Source organism: Chiloscyllium plagiosum, unplaced genomic scaffold (assembly GCF_037043375.1).
Source record: "Chiloscyllium plagiosum isolate Xiang-an unplaced genomic scaffold, Cpla_swu_hap1 HiC_scaffold_3, whole genome shotgun sequence".
In the NCBI taxonomy this organism is placed as follows: domain Eukaryota; kingdom Metazoa; phylum Chordata; class Chondrichthyes; order Orectolobiformes; family Hemiscylliidae; genus Chiloscyllium; species Chiloscyllium plagiosum.
In genome coordinates, this window is record NW_028270141.1 from 35,644,305 (window position 1) to 35,660,614 (window position 16,310).

Below are 16,310 nucleotides of genomic sequence, written 5' to 3' on the forward strand. Positions count from 1 at the left end.
TGAAATTTTCTAGAAAATGTGATTATATCTCCCTCCTGTTGAAGAAGAAACTTTAAAAGAATGATTTGTTTTGCTGTCTCTGGCAATCAAAAATGATCCCTGTATGACATATGACATTGGTTAAATATAATGATAAAGGCACTTGTGACCTCAGTAAAGAAATCCCTCATAGGCCATCATTTCAGATTCTGGCAATACAGTTTTCCGAATGTAAGTGGATATCGAGACTGAGGACTTTCAAATAGGCATTGTAATGTCCACTTTATGTACAATGTACTTGATTTTGTGTTTTCTACATGAGACAACCTGCTGGCATATAAAATTAATCCTGAGGTAACTTCTGAAAAGCAATAAATATTTTACAACCATTAATCCATTGTGCTACACATCCTTTTTGAAAGTGACAAATGTGTCAGCCATGTGTGGATGAGTGAGCTGCAATTTATGTACATCAATGAATTGAATAAGTGTTATACTACTTATACTACATTTCATCGAAATTTGATTATAACATGGTGAATTTGTCTCACAGAACATGCTACAGAATGTCATACAGGGTATAGGCAAAAAATGATAACCTTAGTTATTGTTTGTTCACTGCAATCATGCTGCCGGATTTGCATCACTGTTATTGATAGTCTTTCATATAAAGTTCATATAAATTTACCCAGTATTTATAATAAACTCTGGAGAAAAAATTACCGCATGATTTGAACTGATGAGTTTTTTTTTTGTTTTTCTTTAAATAATACATGCATTTTATGTTTGAATTGATGTTTAAAAATTTGCAGTTGGAATGTTAAATATCTTCCAGTTGATAGGTGGTTTAGTTAAGACTTCTTAAAAAAAGGTTGGGAATCTTATTGATAAAATTGTGTGTTTCTGCCCTTCACATTGCCATAGCAGTTATGGGTTATTGTATGTGAAGAAACTCTAAAGTGGATAAATAGCAGCAGGAACATAAGCGCTATTCTGATTTTGCAGGAACATAGCATCATATAGATAATCACAATATTCATCCGGGTTGGGTTTGGAGGTCTGGTACATGGTTTTGTTCATGTTGTTTATTGTAGTTTGTGCATTCTGCATTGGGTCTCTGAAGTTCTTAGGACTGGCAGCTTCATTGCAAGGATCTGAAGAACTTTGAGAATATCTAATAAAAGAGTTGCTGTAGCCATTCTTTCCCAATGTAATTTTATTCCAGTTGGGGTAATCTCCACACTCAAAACTTGTACTGCAGTTTGTTCCGGGGCCACCGTAATTCCCAGGATTATGGCACCCTGCATTAAGTTGTGTACATCTACTATAGATTCTGCTGATATCCATTTCGCAGTGTGGATCATAAAGGTAGGTGGGCTTTCCGAAGTCATGCCCATTTGTATATGAGAAGCACGGATTACCAGAGATGTTCTCAACTGCTACACATTCTTCCAGGTTTCCATTTACATAGAGATTGGACAATACACTTTTTGGATTAGAAGTAAATGTTGGCTGAGATCCTTCGTTTTCAATTGGACCTGTTATCAGCTGAGCAAACAAACGTCTTAAGTAACAATTTGATGTGCAATTTTTAACAACTTGTATTTATACACAACTTTGACTCAATTTAGAAAGTTCTTTAATGAGTGATAAAGATATTATGAGGGGCCATGGAAGAACCTGGTATAAAAGGGAGATTTTAAGGGTTTTAAAGGAGAGCAAGGTGGTGAAGCAGAGAGAGATTAAAGGAGGAATTTTCAGAGCCTGAGAAGCTAGTGGTAGTTTTATTGGGGCGTGGGTGCGCAGAAGATGTGTGGGTTGTGTATAAAAGGCCACAGATCATGGTTATTAGGCTGCAGATGGTTGTGAAGAAAATGGGGAAAAGCCGTTGGAGATTTTGACATAAGATGAAGACTTTAAATCTGAGATACTGGCAAACTTGTGTGTCAGTCAGAACTGGTCAATAAGCAACTTTATAATAGCTTATAGACAGCAAAGCTTGGTTGTGTTAAAGCTTATGAAGGATGGGATATGAGAGAATGTCCAGAAGAGAATTAGAACAGTTAGGTTTGGAGATCACAAAAGCATGAAAACGTGGAAGCAGATCATTCTTGTGATTATAGGGCAGTCCAAATAATGTACATCGGATAATCAATACATTATTTCAGTTTCACAACATGCAGAATTAAGATCTCAATACTGGGTTGTTTGATATTTGATGCTTCAGTGCACCATCTGCTGATTCCCCATTTCTCTTGTTAATTGTATTTTAGGAGTAAGATCAGTAAAATCTTACCAATTATATACCCAGGTCCCTTTGATACAGGGTACATTTTAATGTGTAAATGTTGCTCTGAAAATATTTAGGATTGGACTAATGGTTTCCTTCCTGTCCATTAGATATTTTGATTGACCTCGTGGTTAAACCATGATGGAAGGCTATCAAGTCAATTATATGAATCTCCCATAAGAGCAAGAACGAGGTTAGCTCAATCAGAACATCTTTACCTGTGAAATAATGTTGGTACTATTTATCGTGCTTAATTTTATCATCAAGATACCCTAATTATACATCTTCCCACTTGTATAGGACTGTAACAGCATCATATATCATACCTGCAGGTCTCTTTTATTCTTATAGCAACTATTTTCACCATATGGTCTTTTCTTGTGGATTGATCTCCTTGCTTCAGCTTCTGTCTTTGTTTCTGGCCTGGGGTGATCGTGTACACCTTTTGCCTGTCATGTGAAAGAAATTGAGGGCAAAAAAATGTAATTCCTTTGCACAGAGGCTGTTTACATTTATTCTAATGAATTTAGAAGCATACAGCATGAAAACAGACCCTTCAGTTCACCCAGTCCATACAGACTATGTTCCGAAACTAGTCCCACCTGCCTGCGCTTGGCCTATGTCTCTCCAAACCTTTCCTATTCATGAACTTATCTAAATGGCTTTTAAACATTGTACCTATACCTACATCCACCAGGCTCTGATAGTTCATTCCACACATGAACCGGTCTGGGTAAAAAAAAAGTTGCTTCTTATGTCCTTTTTAAATCTTTCTCCTCACCTTAAAAATATGTCCCCTAATTTTGAACTCCCCCACCCTAGAGAAAACACCCTTGTCATTCACCTTATGATCTATGATTCCCTTCATGATGAGGAGAGAAGGGGGAGTGAAGCGAGGGCTGCTGGGAAGGGTAAGTTTTCCTGCATAAAAAGGGACTTACCTCAGGAGTCGAGCCTCCATTTTGCCAGAGCGGCGAGGAGAGAAGGAGGAGCAAAGCAAGGGCTGCCCGGAAGGTAAGGGCTTAATTTATATTTAGGCAGTGGCTAAACCCAAGATACTACACGGGTATTATCTCCCTCCCACACCCCCCACCCCAGCCTCCTGTAACCGGAAGAAAAAGATTCTGTAAGGTAAGGCTTTTATTTCTTATCTTTTTCATTTATTTAAGTGCATTGTTTGGTTTTAGTTAATTCATATAAAGCTAAGCTTACAATAGCAGGGGACCTCAGACCTGTGGCATGTGACTCTTGCTTGATGTGGGAGCTTAGGACTGTGTCTGACATTCCTGACTCTTACACTTGCAAGACGTGTGTCCAGCTGCAGCTGTTGTTTGACCACATGACGGCTCTGGAGCTGCGGATGGATTCACTGTGGAGCATCCGCGATGCTGAGGAGGTCATGGATAGCACATTTAGTGAACTGGTCACACCGCAGGTTAGGATTGCTGAGGGAGACAGTGAATGGGTGACCAAATGACAGAAAAAGAGTAGGAAGGCAGTGCAGGTGTCCCTTGCGGTCATCTCCCTCCAAAACCGGTATACTGTTGGGGGAGATGGCTCGCCAGGGGAGGGCAGCAGTTGTCAAGATCATTTGCACCGTGGCGGGCACTGCTGTTCAGAAGGGCGGGAAAAAGACTCGTAGGGCCGCAGTCATAGGGAATTCTATTGTGAGGGGAGTAGATAGGCGGTTCTGTGGCCAAAAATGGGACTCCCGGATGGTATGTTGCCTCCCAGATGCACGGGTTAGGGATGTCACTGATCAGCTACAAAGCATTCTAAAAGGGGAGGGTGCATATAGGCACCAATGATTAAGTAGAAAGTGAGAGGAGGTCCTGAAAGAAGAATTCAGGGAGCTAGGAGAGAAGTTAAAGGGGAGGACCTCAAAGGTAGTGATCTCAGGATTACTACCAGTGCCACGTGCTAGCCAGTGTAGAAATGAAAAGATAGGCAGGATGAACACGTGGCTTGAGAGATGGTGTAGGAGGGAGGGGTTCAGATTTGTTGGACATTGGGACCGGTTCTGGGGAAGGTGGGACTCTTACAAAAGGGATGATCTACATCTGAACCAAACTGGAACCAATGACCTTGGGGAGTTTTTGCTACTGCTGTTGGGGAGGTTTTAAACTAATATGGCAGGGGACTGGGAACCAGAAGAGAAAACAAGTAGGCAGCGAGGTGGAGACTGGGGACTGTAAGAATTATGAAGATAACATTAATAAAGGGAAGAACAGGCAGAGAGCAGGTGAGTGCAAAAGAACTGGTAGCCTGAAATGCATCTACTTTAATGCAAGGAGTATAGTGTGTAAGGCAGATGAACTTAGGGCTTGGATTGGTGCCTGGGAGTATGACATTATTGCCATCACAGAGACTTGGTTGAAGGAAGGGCATGATTGGCAACTAAATGTTCCAGGATATGGACGCTTCAGATAGGACAGGGAGGGAAGTAAAAGAGGGGGTGGAGTTGCATTGCTGGTCAGGGACGGTATCACAGCTGTGCTAAAGGAGGACACTATGGCAGTCTTGGGTAGTGAGGCATTATGGGTGGAGTTGAGAAATAAGAATGGTGCAGTTACATTGTTGGGGCTGTATTACAGACCTCCCAACAGTGAGCGTGAGGTAGAAGAACAAATAGGTAAACAGATTATGAATAGATGTAGAGGCAATAGGTGATGGGAGATTTTAATTTTCCCAACATTGACTGGGATACATTTCGTGTCAAAGGTCTAGATGGAGTAGAATTTGTACGAAGCGTCCAGGAGAGTTTTCTAGAGCAGTTTGTCAATAGTCCGACGAGGGAAGGGGCCATATTGGACCTGGTACTGGGGAATGAGCCAGGACAAGTGGTAGAAGTTGCGGTGGAGGATTTCTTTGGGAACAGTGACCACATTTCTGTAAGTTTTAGGATACTCTTGGATAAAGAAGAGAGTTGTCCAAAGGGAAGAGTACGAACTGGGCCAAGACCAATTACATCAAAATTAGACAGGGGCTGGGAAATGTGGATTGGACACAGCTATTTGAAGGGAAGTCCACATTTGAGATGTGGGAGGCTTTCAAAGATAGGTTAACGGTAGTGCAGGATAGCCATGTCCTGTTGAAGGCAAAGGATAGGAAGGGCAAGATTCGTGAACTGTGGATGACAGGAGAAATTGTACAATTAGCCAAGAGGAAAAGGGAAGCGTACATAAGGTCTAGGCAGCTAAGAACAAAACGGGCCCTGGAGGAATATCGGAAGAGTAGGACAAGTCTTAAACAAGGAATCAAGCGGGCTAAAAGGGGTCACGAAATAGCTTTAACAAGCAGAATTAAGGAAAATCCCAAAGCATTTTATTCTTATATAAGAAGCAAGCGGGTAACTAGAGAAAGGATTGGTCCACTAAAAGATAATGATGGAAGGCTGTGTACCGAACCTGAGAGAATGGGTGAGATTCTGAATGATTACTTTGCATCAGTGTTCACTGAGGAGAGGAACATGATGAATCTTGAGATTAAAGATAGAAGTTTGATTAGTCTGGATCATGTTGGCATAAGTAGGGAAGATGTGTTGGGGGTTAGAGGTTATTAAGGTGGACAAATCCCCAGAACTGGATGTTTGCTGAGGAAGGCAAGAGAGGAAATAGCTGGGTCTCTGACAGATATCTTTATGGCATCCTTAAACACAGGTGAGGACTGGAAGTTTGCTCATGATGTCCCCCTGTATCAGAAGGGTAGTAGGGATATTCTGGGTAACTACAGACCAGGGAGCCTGACGTCGGTGGTGGGGAAGTTGCTGAGAGATAATATCTATTTATATTCAGAAAAGACTGAGCTTATCAGTGAGAGGCAACATGGTTTTGTGCGGGGGAGATCGTGCCTTTCCAACTTAATAGAGTTCTTCGAGGAAGTGACCAAGTTGTTAGATGAAGGAAGGGCTGTTGATGTCATAAAAATGGAATTTAGTAAGGCGTTTGATAAGGTTCCCATTGTAGACTAATGGAGAAAGTGAAGTCACATGGTGTGCAGGGTGTTCTAGCTAGATGGATAAAGAACTGGTTGAGCAACAGGAGACAGAGAGTAGTAGTTGAAGGGAGTTTCTCTAAATGGAGAAAATTGACCAGTGGTGTTCCACAGGGGTCAGTATTGGGACCACTGTTGTTTGTAATATACATAAAAGATCTAGAAGAGGGCACTTTTGGTATGATCAGCAAGTTTGCAGATGACACGAAGATTGGTGGAGTAGCAGAAAGCATAAGGGACTGTCAGAGAATACAGGAGGATATAGATAAACTGGAGAGTTGGGCGGAAAAGTGGCAGAAGGTTTTCAATCCAGACAAATGTGAGGTGATGCATTTAGGCTAATTATAGAGCGAATTATACAATGAATGGTAGAGCCTTGGGAAAAGTTGATGGGCAGAGAGATCTGGGAGTGCAGGTCCATTGTACCCTGAAGGTTGCTGCACAGGTGGATAGAGTGGTCAAGAAAGTATATAGTATGCTTGCCTTCATTGGAAGGGGTATTAAGTATAAGAGCTGGCAAGTCATGTTAACATTGTACAAGACATTGGTTCGGCCGCAATTAGAATACTGTGTACAGTTCTGGTCGCCACATTACCAAAAGGATGTGGACACTTTGGAGAGGGTGGAGAGAAGCTTTACGAAGATGTTGCTTGGTATGGAAGGTGCTAGCTATGAAGAGAGGTTGAATAGGTTAGGTTTATTTTCACTAGAAAAAAGGAGATTGAGGGGGGACCTGATTGAGGTTTACAAAGTCATGAAGGGTATAGACAGGGTGGATAGAGACAAGCTTTTTCCCGGGGTGAAAGATTCAATAACGAGAGGTCATGCTTTCAAGGTGAGAGGTGGAAAGTTTAAGGGGGAATACACTCGGCAAGTACTTCACACAGAGGGTGGTGAGTGTTTGGAACGCGTTGTCAGCAGAGGTGGTAGAGGCAGGCACGGTAGATTCATTTAAGATGCTTCTGGACAGATGTATGAGTAGGTGGGGAACAGAGGGATACAAATGCTTAGGAATTGACCGACAGGTTTAGACAGTACATTTGGATCGGCTCAGGCTTGGAGGGCCGAAGGGCCTGTTCCTGGGCTGTAGATTTTCTTTGTTCTTTGTTATTTCCTACACTCCAGTAAAAAAAAAAGTCCCAATCTTTACAATCTATTTTTTTAATCTCAAACATTCCATTCCCAGCAACATCCCGATAACTCTTTTCTGAACCCTCTCCAGCTTAATAATATCCTTCCTATAACAGGGCAACCAGAACCGCAAACACTACTCGAGAAGAGGCCTCACCAACGTCCAGTACAACCTCAAAATGACATCCCAAACTCCTGTACTCTAAGATCTGAGCAATGTAAGCAAAATGCCTTCTTAACCACCCTGTCTACCTGTGACACAAATTTCAAAGAATTATGTATATGAACCCCTAGGTGTCTCTGTTCTACAGCACTACCCAGGACCCTACCATTAATTGAATAAGTCTTATCCTTGTTTGTATTACCAAAATACAATACTGCACATTATCCAAATTAAACTCCATCTTCCACTTTTCAGCCCATTGACCCAATTGACCCTCTTTGTAATCTTCAGAGCAGCGCTCTGAAAGCTAGTGCTTCCAAATAAACCTGTTGAACTATAACCTGGTGTTGGGTGATTTTTAACTTTGTACACCCCAGTTCAACATTGGCGCCTCCAAATCATGACTTCAATAAAGCATTCGACAAGGTTCTTCATGGTAGATTGGTTAGCAAGGTTAGATCACACAGAATACAGAGAGAACTAGCCATTTGGATATAGAACTAGCTTGAAGGTAGAAGACAGAGGGTCGGAGGATTGTTTTTCACATTAGAGGCCTGTGACCAGCTGTGTGCCATAAGGATCGGTGGTGGATCCAATGCTTTTTGTTGTTTATACAAATGATTTGGATGTGAACATAGGAGGTAAATGACAAAAAATTGGAGGTATAGTGGACAGCGAAGAAGGTTACCTACAAGTACAGTGGGATCTTGATCAAATGGGCCAATGGACCAGGAAGTGGCAGATAGAGTTTAATTTAGATAAATGAGATGTTGTATTTTGGAAAGGCAGGTCCTGGGGAGTGTTGCTAAATAAAGAGACCTTGGAGTCACAGGTTCATAGTTCATTGAAAGTGGAGTCGCAGGTAGATAGGATAAAGAAGAACGCATTTGGTTTGCTTGCCTTTATTGATCAGTGCATTGAGTATAGGAGTTGGGAGGTCATGTTGTGATTGTACGGGACATTGGTTAGACCACTTTTGGAATACTGCGTATAATTCTGGTCTCCTTCTTATCAGAAGGATGTTGTGAAACTTGAAAGGGTTCAGAAAGGATTTAAAAGGATGTTGCCAGGGTTGGAGGATTTTAGCTATCGGAAGAGACTGAATGACTAGGGCTATTTTCCCTGGAGCGTTGGAGGCTGAGCAGTGACCTCAGAGAGGTTTATAAAATCATGAGAGGCGTGGATAGGGTAAATAGACAAGGTATTTTTCCCAGGGAAGGGCGAGTCCAAAACTAGAGGGCATAAGTTTAAGGTGAGAGGGGATAGATTTAAACGGGATCTAAGGGGCAACATTTTCACATAGAGGATGGTGCATGTATGGAATGAGCTGCCAGAGGAAGTGGTGGAGGCTAGTACAATTGTTATTTAAAAGGCATCTGGATGGGTATATGAATAGGAAGGGTTTAGAGGGACATGGGCCAAATACTGGCAAATGGGACAAGATTTATTTTGGGTATCTGGTAGGCATGGATGAGTTGGACCGAAGGATCTGTTCCCATACCGTATATCTCTATGACTCTAAAAGGATTAACCTTGAATTGACTATATGTTCTGTTGATTATTTAGCCATTGGAATTGAAAAAATCCTTAAAAGCTGCACCAATTTTCTGAATTAAAAGGTATCTTTAATTTCTGTTTCCAGCCGTGCTAAGTTCTCAATTTTCAGGTTATAATAAAATACTAGGAATATATCATTGCTCATAGCAGGGATTTCCTATAAGCTCTGATTGAAGATTGTAAAGAATATGGGAAATCTTGTTGCGAAGAGCTTGAAATTACATTAAATTTAACTCTCAGCACTGAAGTCCCAACCAAAATCTCTGTCTCCAAACCAACAAGCTGTTACGTATTGCATTGGATTAATTAGTATACGCTATTTACAATGGTGCAATTTGTCAAATTTGATGTGGCTCCTTACTTTAGATGTAATGTATAAATCAGGTGTACTTAGAACAGCCCACAATAACCACCTAATAACATTAACAGTTCTCCCACAAGCAGTAGGATTTATTGAATTAAAAAGATGAAGTCCAAGTTCTTATTAAAACAATTTTGTCTCTTCTTACCTGAAAGTTTCAAAGACCCTCATTTATAATTGATTACTTTGGGGTTCAGTGACTTGCATAGACAAATATGGTAGTCCATTTTGAATACAACAAGACCTTACAAAAAAGATGAATGACCAATTGGAGTTTTTGTTGAAAGTTGACAGGATTCTTAATGGTAAGGTTCTGGGGAGTGTAGCTGAACAAAGAGACCTGGAAATGCAGGTTCATAGTTCCTTGAAAGTGCAGAAGTAGATAGACAGGATATTGAAGAAAGCATTTGGTGTGCTTGCCTTTATTGGTCAGTGCATTGAGTGTAGGAGTTGGGAGGTCATGGTGGGTTGTACAGGACATAGTTTAGGCCACTTATGGAATACTGCGTGCAATTCTGGGCTCCCTGCTATAGGAAAGATGTTGTGAATATTGACAATCTTTTCTGAACCCTTTCAAGGATGTTGCCTGGGTTTGAACTATAGGGAGAGACTGAATGACTAGGGCTGAAGTTTGGAGGCTGAGCAGTGACCTCATAGAGGTTTATAAAATCATGAGGGGCGTGAATAGGGTAAATGGACAAAGTCTTTTCCCCAGGGAGGGCATAGTTTTAAAGTGAGAGGGGATAGATTTAAATGCGAGGTCTTGCACTTTGGAAAAATGAATACAGGCATGGACTATTTTATAAATGGTGAGAAAATTCATAGAGCCAAAGTACAAAGGGATCTGGGAGTGCAAGTAGGGATTCTCTGAAGGTTAACTTGCAGGTTGAGTATGTGATTAAGAAAGCAAATGTAATGTTGTCATTTATCTCAAGAGGGTTGGAATGTAAAAGCAGCGATGTGCTTCTGAGACTTCATAAAGCTCTGGTTAAGCCCAGTTTAGAATTTTGGGCCCCACACCTCAGGAAGGTCATTCTGGCACTGGAGCGTGTCCAGTGGAGATTCACACGGATGATCCCTGGAATGGTAGGCCTAACATACGATGAACAGCTGAGGAGCCTGGGATTATATTCATTAGAATTTAGAAAGTTGAGGGGAGATCTAATAGAAATTTACAAGATAATGCATGACTTAGAAAAGGTGGATGCTGGGAAATTGTTTCCGTCAGTCAGGGATACTAGGACTCGTGGGCACAGCCTTAGAATTAGAGGGGGTCAATTTAGAACGGAAATGAGGAGACATTTCTTTAAGCCAGAGAGTGGTGGGTCTGTGGAATTCATTGCCACGGACCGCAGTGAAGGCCGGGACATTAAATGTCTTCAAGGCAGAGATTGATAAATTCTTAATCTCCCAAGGAATTAAGGGATACAGGGACAATGTGGGTAAGTGGCATTGAAATGCCCATCAGCCATGATTGAATGGCAGAGTGGACTCGATGGACTGAAAGGCCTTACTTTCACTCTTGTTTCTTATGGCCTTATTAAAAGGGATCTAAGGGAAAACATTTTCACACAGAGGGTGGTGCGTGTATGGAATGAGCTGCCAGAGGAAGTGGGGGCAGCTGGTACAATTACAACATTTAAAAGGCATCTGGATTGGGATATAAATAGGAAGGCTTTAGAGGAATATGGACCAAGTGCTGGTAAATGGGATTAGATTTAGTTTAGATATCTGATAGGCATGGACAAGTTGGACCGAAGGGTCTGTTTTCACGCTGGTCATCTCTATATGGCTCTATGGCTCTAAGAAAGTTGTTCAGGTGACTGGGAAACATAACTACATTTTGAGTAATGTCATGGATTCTTTAACTTCCAGTGGGGAACAGGCAAACAAAGCATCAAGTTTAATATCACATCCAAAAGTGATATCACCAAGATACTTCTTTGGAACCATCTCGATGTACTCAAAACCTGGGATTGAGCTCCAACTTCCCAATTTGTCTAATGGTCAGCACTCACCAAATGTATTTCATCCCATAATTCATAAAGTCTTAAACAACAGCCAGGGGTTTTTGCAGAAGTTCCTGCTTTCTCATTGTGACTTCAGAAGTTCAGCAAAAACCTCATGCACCTGCAAACTGTGCAAGTATCTCCAAAGGAATTTACTTATTTGGCAAATTTGGCATAGATATTGGAGACTCAATGACACTGAATTTCATTTGCCAATTACTACTAATTTATTAATAGTAGTGTGACCTTGCCACAGTGTCCAAGTGATTACTACTTGTCAGTGCCATAAGAGTCAACATGGTTATGCTAATAATGTCAAAAATTCCACCTATTTTAAACAGTTCAGTACAATCTTCACACAGTATCAGGCAGCATCAGGTTGTCAAGGAACATGAATAGCTGTTTGCTCATTATCAAATCTTTAGAATTGTGACGAACGCATTGACCTGTGTTGACAATCATGAGGAGCGAATGGTTAGTGGTGACTTCAGCAATTGATTCTATTTTCACTATGCAGAAAAATGTCCTACTAACCAAATGAGTTTTCAAGCTATTTCATTGCTACAACCTACTATGGTTCTAACATCCAACATATTAGTGGCCAAATCGCTGCCAGTGGTGAGGACTTTAATAACAAATTCTATGATACTTTGCTTTCAGTAAACAGATGTAAGTTGTATGATATACTACTGAAAAGTTGGAAAAATATGTCAACTAACTATCCCTTTCAGGCCACCTTGTCCACTTCAAATACCAAGGTCAGAGTTACAGTGGTGAACAAAGGTTACATCGGAATACATTTTTGGCTCCAAGTCAGAGGAATCTGGTTTGAAAGTGTAGGCTCTGAGTTTTGTTGTGCTTTTTGCAAGTCAATCTGTAGGTGTTACACATGATTTGCATATATATTGCCATGCATGAAGTAACCAAAGATGAAATATGCAACCGTGTTCCAGATGGTCATTTGTTTAATGACTGATAATCAATGAAGATGATGCTGATCATATGTAAATTATTAGTGGATCATTCCCTTGTTTATTCTCTAACTAAACTAAAGTGATCAGAGTGCGAGTACATCCACACAACAGTGCATTAGGGTCATAGAGATGTACAGACCCTTCAGTCCAACTCATCCATGCCAACCAGATATCCTAACCTAATCTAGTCCCATTTGCCAGCACGTGGCCCATATCCCTCTAAAGCCTTCCTATTCATATACCCACCTAGATGCCTTTTAAATACTGCAATTGTACCAGCCTCCACCACTTCCTCTTGCAGCTCAATCCTTACACTCACCACCCTCTGCGTGAAAAGTTGCCCGTCTCACCTCAACCTATGCTCTCTAGTTCTGGACTCCCCCACCTCAGGGAAAAGACGTTATCTATTTATCCTATCCATACACTTCATGATTTTATAAACTTCTATAAGATCACCCCAAAGCTCCAGGGAAAAGAGCCTATTCAGCCTTTCCCTACAGGCCAAATCCTCCAACCCTGGCAACATCCTTGCAAATCTTTTCTGAACCCTTTCAAGTTTCACAACATTCTTCCAATAGGAAGGAGACCAGAATTGCATGCAATATTCCAAAGGTGGCCTAATCAAAGTCCTATACAGCCGCAACATGACCTTCCAATTCTGGTACTCAATACTCTGACCAATGATGGAAAGCATACCAAAAATGCCTTCTTAACTATCCTAACCACCTGCAAGTCTACTTTCAAGGAACTGTGAACCTGCACTCCCAGGTCTCTTTATTCAACAACACTCCCGAGGGCCTTACCATTAAATGTGTAAGTCCTACTAATACTTGTTTTTCCAAAATGCAGCACCTCGCATTTACCTGAATTAAACTCCATCTGCCACTTCTCAGCCCATTGGCCCATCTGATCAAGATCCCATTGTAATCTGAGGTAATCCACTTCACTGTCCACTACACCTCCAATTTTGGTGTTATCTGCAAACATACAGACTATACCCCCTATGTTCACATCCAATCATTTATATAAATGACAAAAAGTACTGGACCCAGTGCCGATCCTTGTGGCACTCCACTGGTCACAGGCCTCCAGTTTGAAAAGCAACCCTCAACCACCACCCTCTGTCTTCTACCTTGGAGCTAGTTCTAAATCCAAATGGCTAGTTCTCCCTGTATTTCAGGAGATCTAACCTTGCTAACCAGTTTCCCATGGGGAACCTTGTCGAACGCCTTACTGAAGTTCATATAGATCATGTCCACTGCTCTGCCCTCATCAATCCTCTTTGTTCTTCTTCAAAAAACTCATTCAAGTTATTGAGACATGATTTCCCACGCACAAAGCCATGCTGACTATCCCTAATCAGTCCTTGCCTTTCCAAATACACGTACATCCTGTTTCTTAAGATTCCCTCAAACAACCTGCTCACCACCGATGTCAGGCTCACTGGTCTACAGTTCCCTGTCTTGTCCTTACCACCCTTCTTAAACAGTGGCACCACGTTAGCCAACCTCCAGTCTTCCAGCACCTCACCTGTGACTACTGATGATAAAAATATCTCAGCAAGAGGCCCAGCAATCACTTCCCTAACTTCCCACAGAATTCTAGGGTACGCCTGATTTAGTCCTGGGGATTTATCCACCTGTATGCGTTTCAAGACATGTGGACATTTTTCAAGATCTATTTCCCCACATTCTATATCTTCCATGTCCTTCTCCACAATAAACACTGATGCAAAATACTCATTTAGTATCTCCCCCATCTCCTGTGGCTCCACACATAGGCTGCCTTGCTGATCTTTGAGGGACCCTATTCTCTCCCTAGTTACCCTTTTGTCCTTAATGTATTTATAAAATTCCTTTGGATTCTCCTTAACTCTATTTGCTAAAGCTATCTCATGTCCTCTTTTTGGCCTCCTGATTTCCCTCTTAAGTATATTCCTACTGCCTTTATACTCGAAGGATTAACTCAATCTCTCCTGTCCATACCTGACATATGCTTCCTTCTTTTTCTTAACCAAAACCTCAATTTCTCTTGTAATCCAGCATTCCCTATACCTACTAGCCTTTCCTTTCACCCTGACAGGAATATACTTTCTCTGGACTCTCGTTATCTCATTCTGAAGGCTTCCCATTTTCCAGCCATCCCTTTTTTTGCAAACATCTGCCCCTAATCAGCTTTTGAAAGTTCTTGCCGAATACTGTCAAAATTAGCCTTCCTCCAATTTAGAACTTCAAAATTTTAGATTCAGTCTATCCTTTTCCATCACTATTTTAAAACGAATAGAATTATTGAATTGAATTGAATTTATTGTCACATGTACCGAGGCACAGTGAAAAGATTTGTCTTGTGAGCAATACAGGCAGATCACATAGTTAAGTAGCTTAGATAAGTAAGTAATAGGTAAACAGCGGCAAAAACAAAAACACAAATGCAAGCGAATGTTAAGGATTTGTGAGTCCATTCAGTATTCTAACAACAGTAGAGTAGAACTGTTACGAAACCGACTGATGCGTGTGTTCAGGCTTCTGTACCTTCTCCCCAATGGTAGAGGTTGTAAAAAAACATTGGCACTGGCCTCAAGAATCTCCCCCACAGACACCTCAGTTACCTGCTCTGCCTTATTTCCCAAGAGTAGGTCAAGTTTTGCACCTTCTCTAGTAGGTACATCTGCAAACAGAAAATTTTCTTGTACAGACTTAAATTCCTCTCCATCCAAACTCTTAACATTATGGCAGTCCCAGTCTATGTTTGGAATATTAAAATTCCCTAATATAACTACCCTATTATTCTTACAGATAAAAAGTCTCCTTACAAATTTGTTTCTCAATTTCCCATTGATTATTAGGGGGTCTATAATACAATCCCAATAAGGTGATTAACCCTTTCTTATTTCTCAGTTCCATCCAAATAACTTTTCTGGATATATTCCAGGAATATCCTCCCTAATTACAGCTGTAATGCTGTCCCTTATCAAAAACATCACACTCCCTCTTGTCTTGCCCCCCCTTTCTATCCTTCCAATAGCATTTGTATCCTGGAACATTAAGCTGCCAGTCCTGTCCATCCTTGAGCCACATGTCTGTAATTGCTATGATGTCCAATGTTCCTAACCATGCCCTGAGTTCATCTGCCTTTCCTGTTAGACCTCTTACATTGAAGTAAATGCAGTTTAATTTATCAGTCCTACCTTGTTCTCTGCCTTGTCCCTGCCTGTCCTGACTGTTTGACTTCCTCCCTTTCCCAACTGTACCAGTCTCAGATTGATCTCTTTCCTCCCTATCTCCCTGTGTCCCATCCACCACATACCCACAATACTAGTTTAAATCCTCTCGAGCAGCTCTAGCAAATCTCCCTCCCAGTATATTATTCCCTTCCAATTCAGGTGCAATCTGTCCTTCTTGTACAAGTCATTTCTACCCCAGAATAGATTCCAATGATCCAAAAATGTGAATCCTTCTTACACCAGCTCCTTAGCCACTCATTCATCTGCTCTATCCTCCTATTTCTACCCTCACTAGCTCATAGCAAGGAAGTAATCCAGATATTACTATCCTCGAGGACCTCCTTTTTATCTTCCTGCCTAACTTTCTATATTCTCCCTATAGAATCTCATCCATTTCCCTTCCTATGTCGTTGGTTCCAATGTGTACAATGACCTCCTGCTGGTCCCTCTTCCTGTTGAGAACATTCTACACCCTCTCTGAGACATCATTGATCTTGCTACCAGGGAGGCAATACACCATTCTGATTTTTCACTGCTAGCCGCAGAAACTTCTGACTGTGCCTCTGACTAGAGAGTCCTCTAACACAATTGATCACTTGGAACTTGACATACCCCTCATTACATTCTACA

The 16,310-nt window shown here is 41.3% G+C and overlaps 1 protein-coding gene across 1 annotated transcript in view; it reads right to left on the reverse strand.

Moving 5' to 3' along the window:
- Positions 1–555: 555 nt before the first annotated feature.
- The window catches only part of LOC122548602 (chorion-specific transcription factor GCMa-like), a 47,704-nt gene continuing 31,949 nt past the window's right edge, over positions 556–16,310 (reverse strand). Inside the window, exons 5-6 of the mRNA XM_043687438.2 lie at positions 2,596–2,718; positions 556–1,527 (exon numbers count right to left, since the gene is read on the reverse strand). Coding sequence (XP_043543373.1) covers positions 934–1,527; positions 2,596–2,718 — 717 coding nt within the window. The 3' untranslated portion in view covers positions 556–933. The remainder of the gene's footprint in view (positions 1,528–2,595; positions 2,719–16,310) is intronic.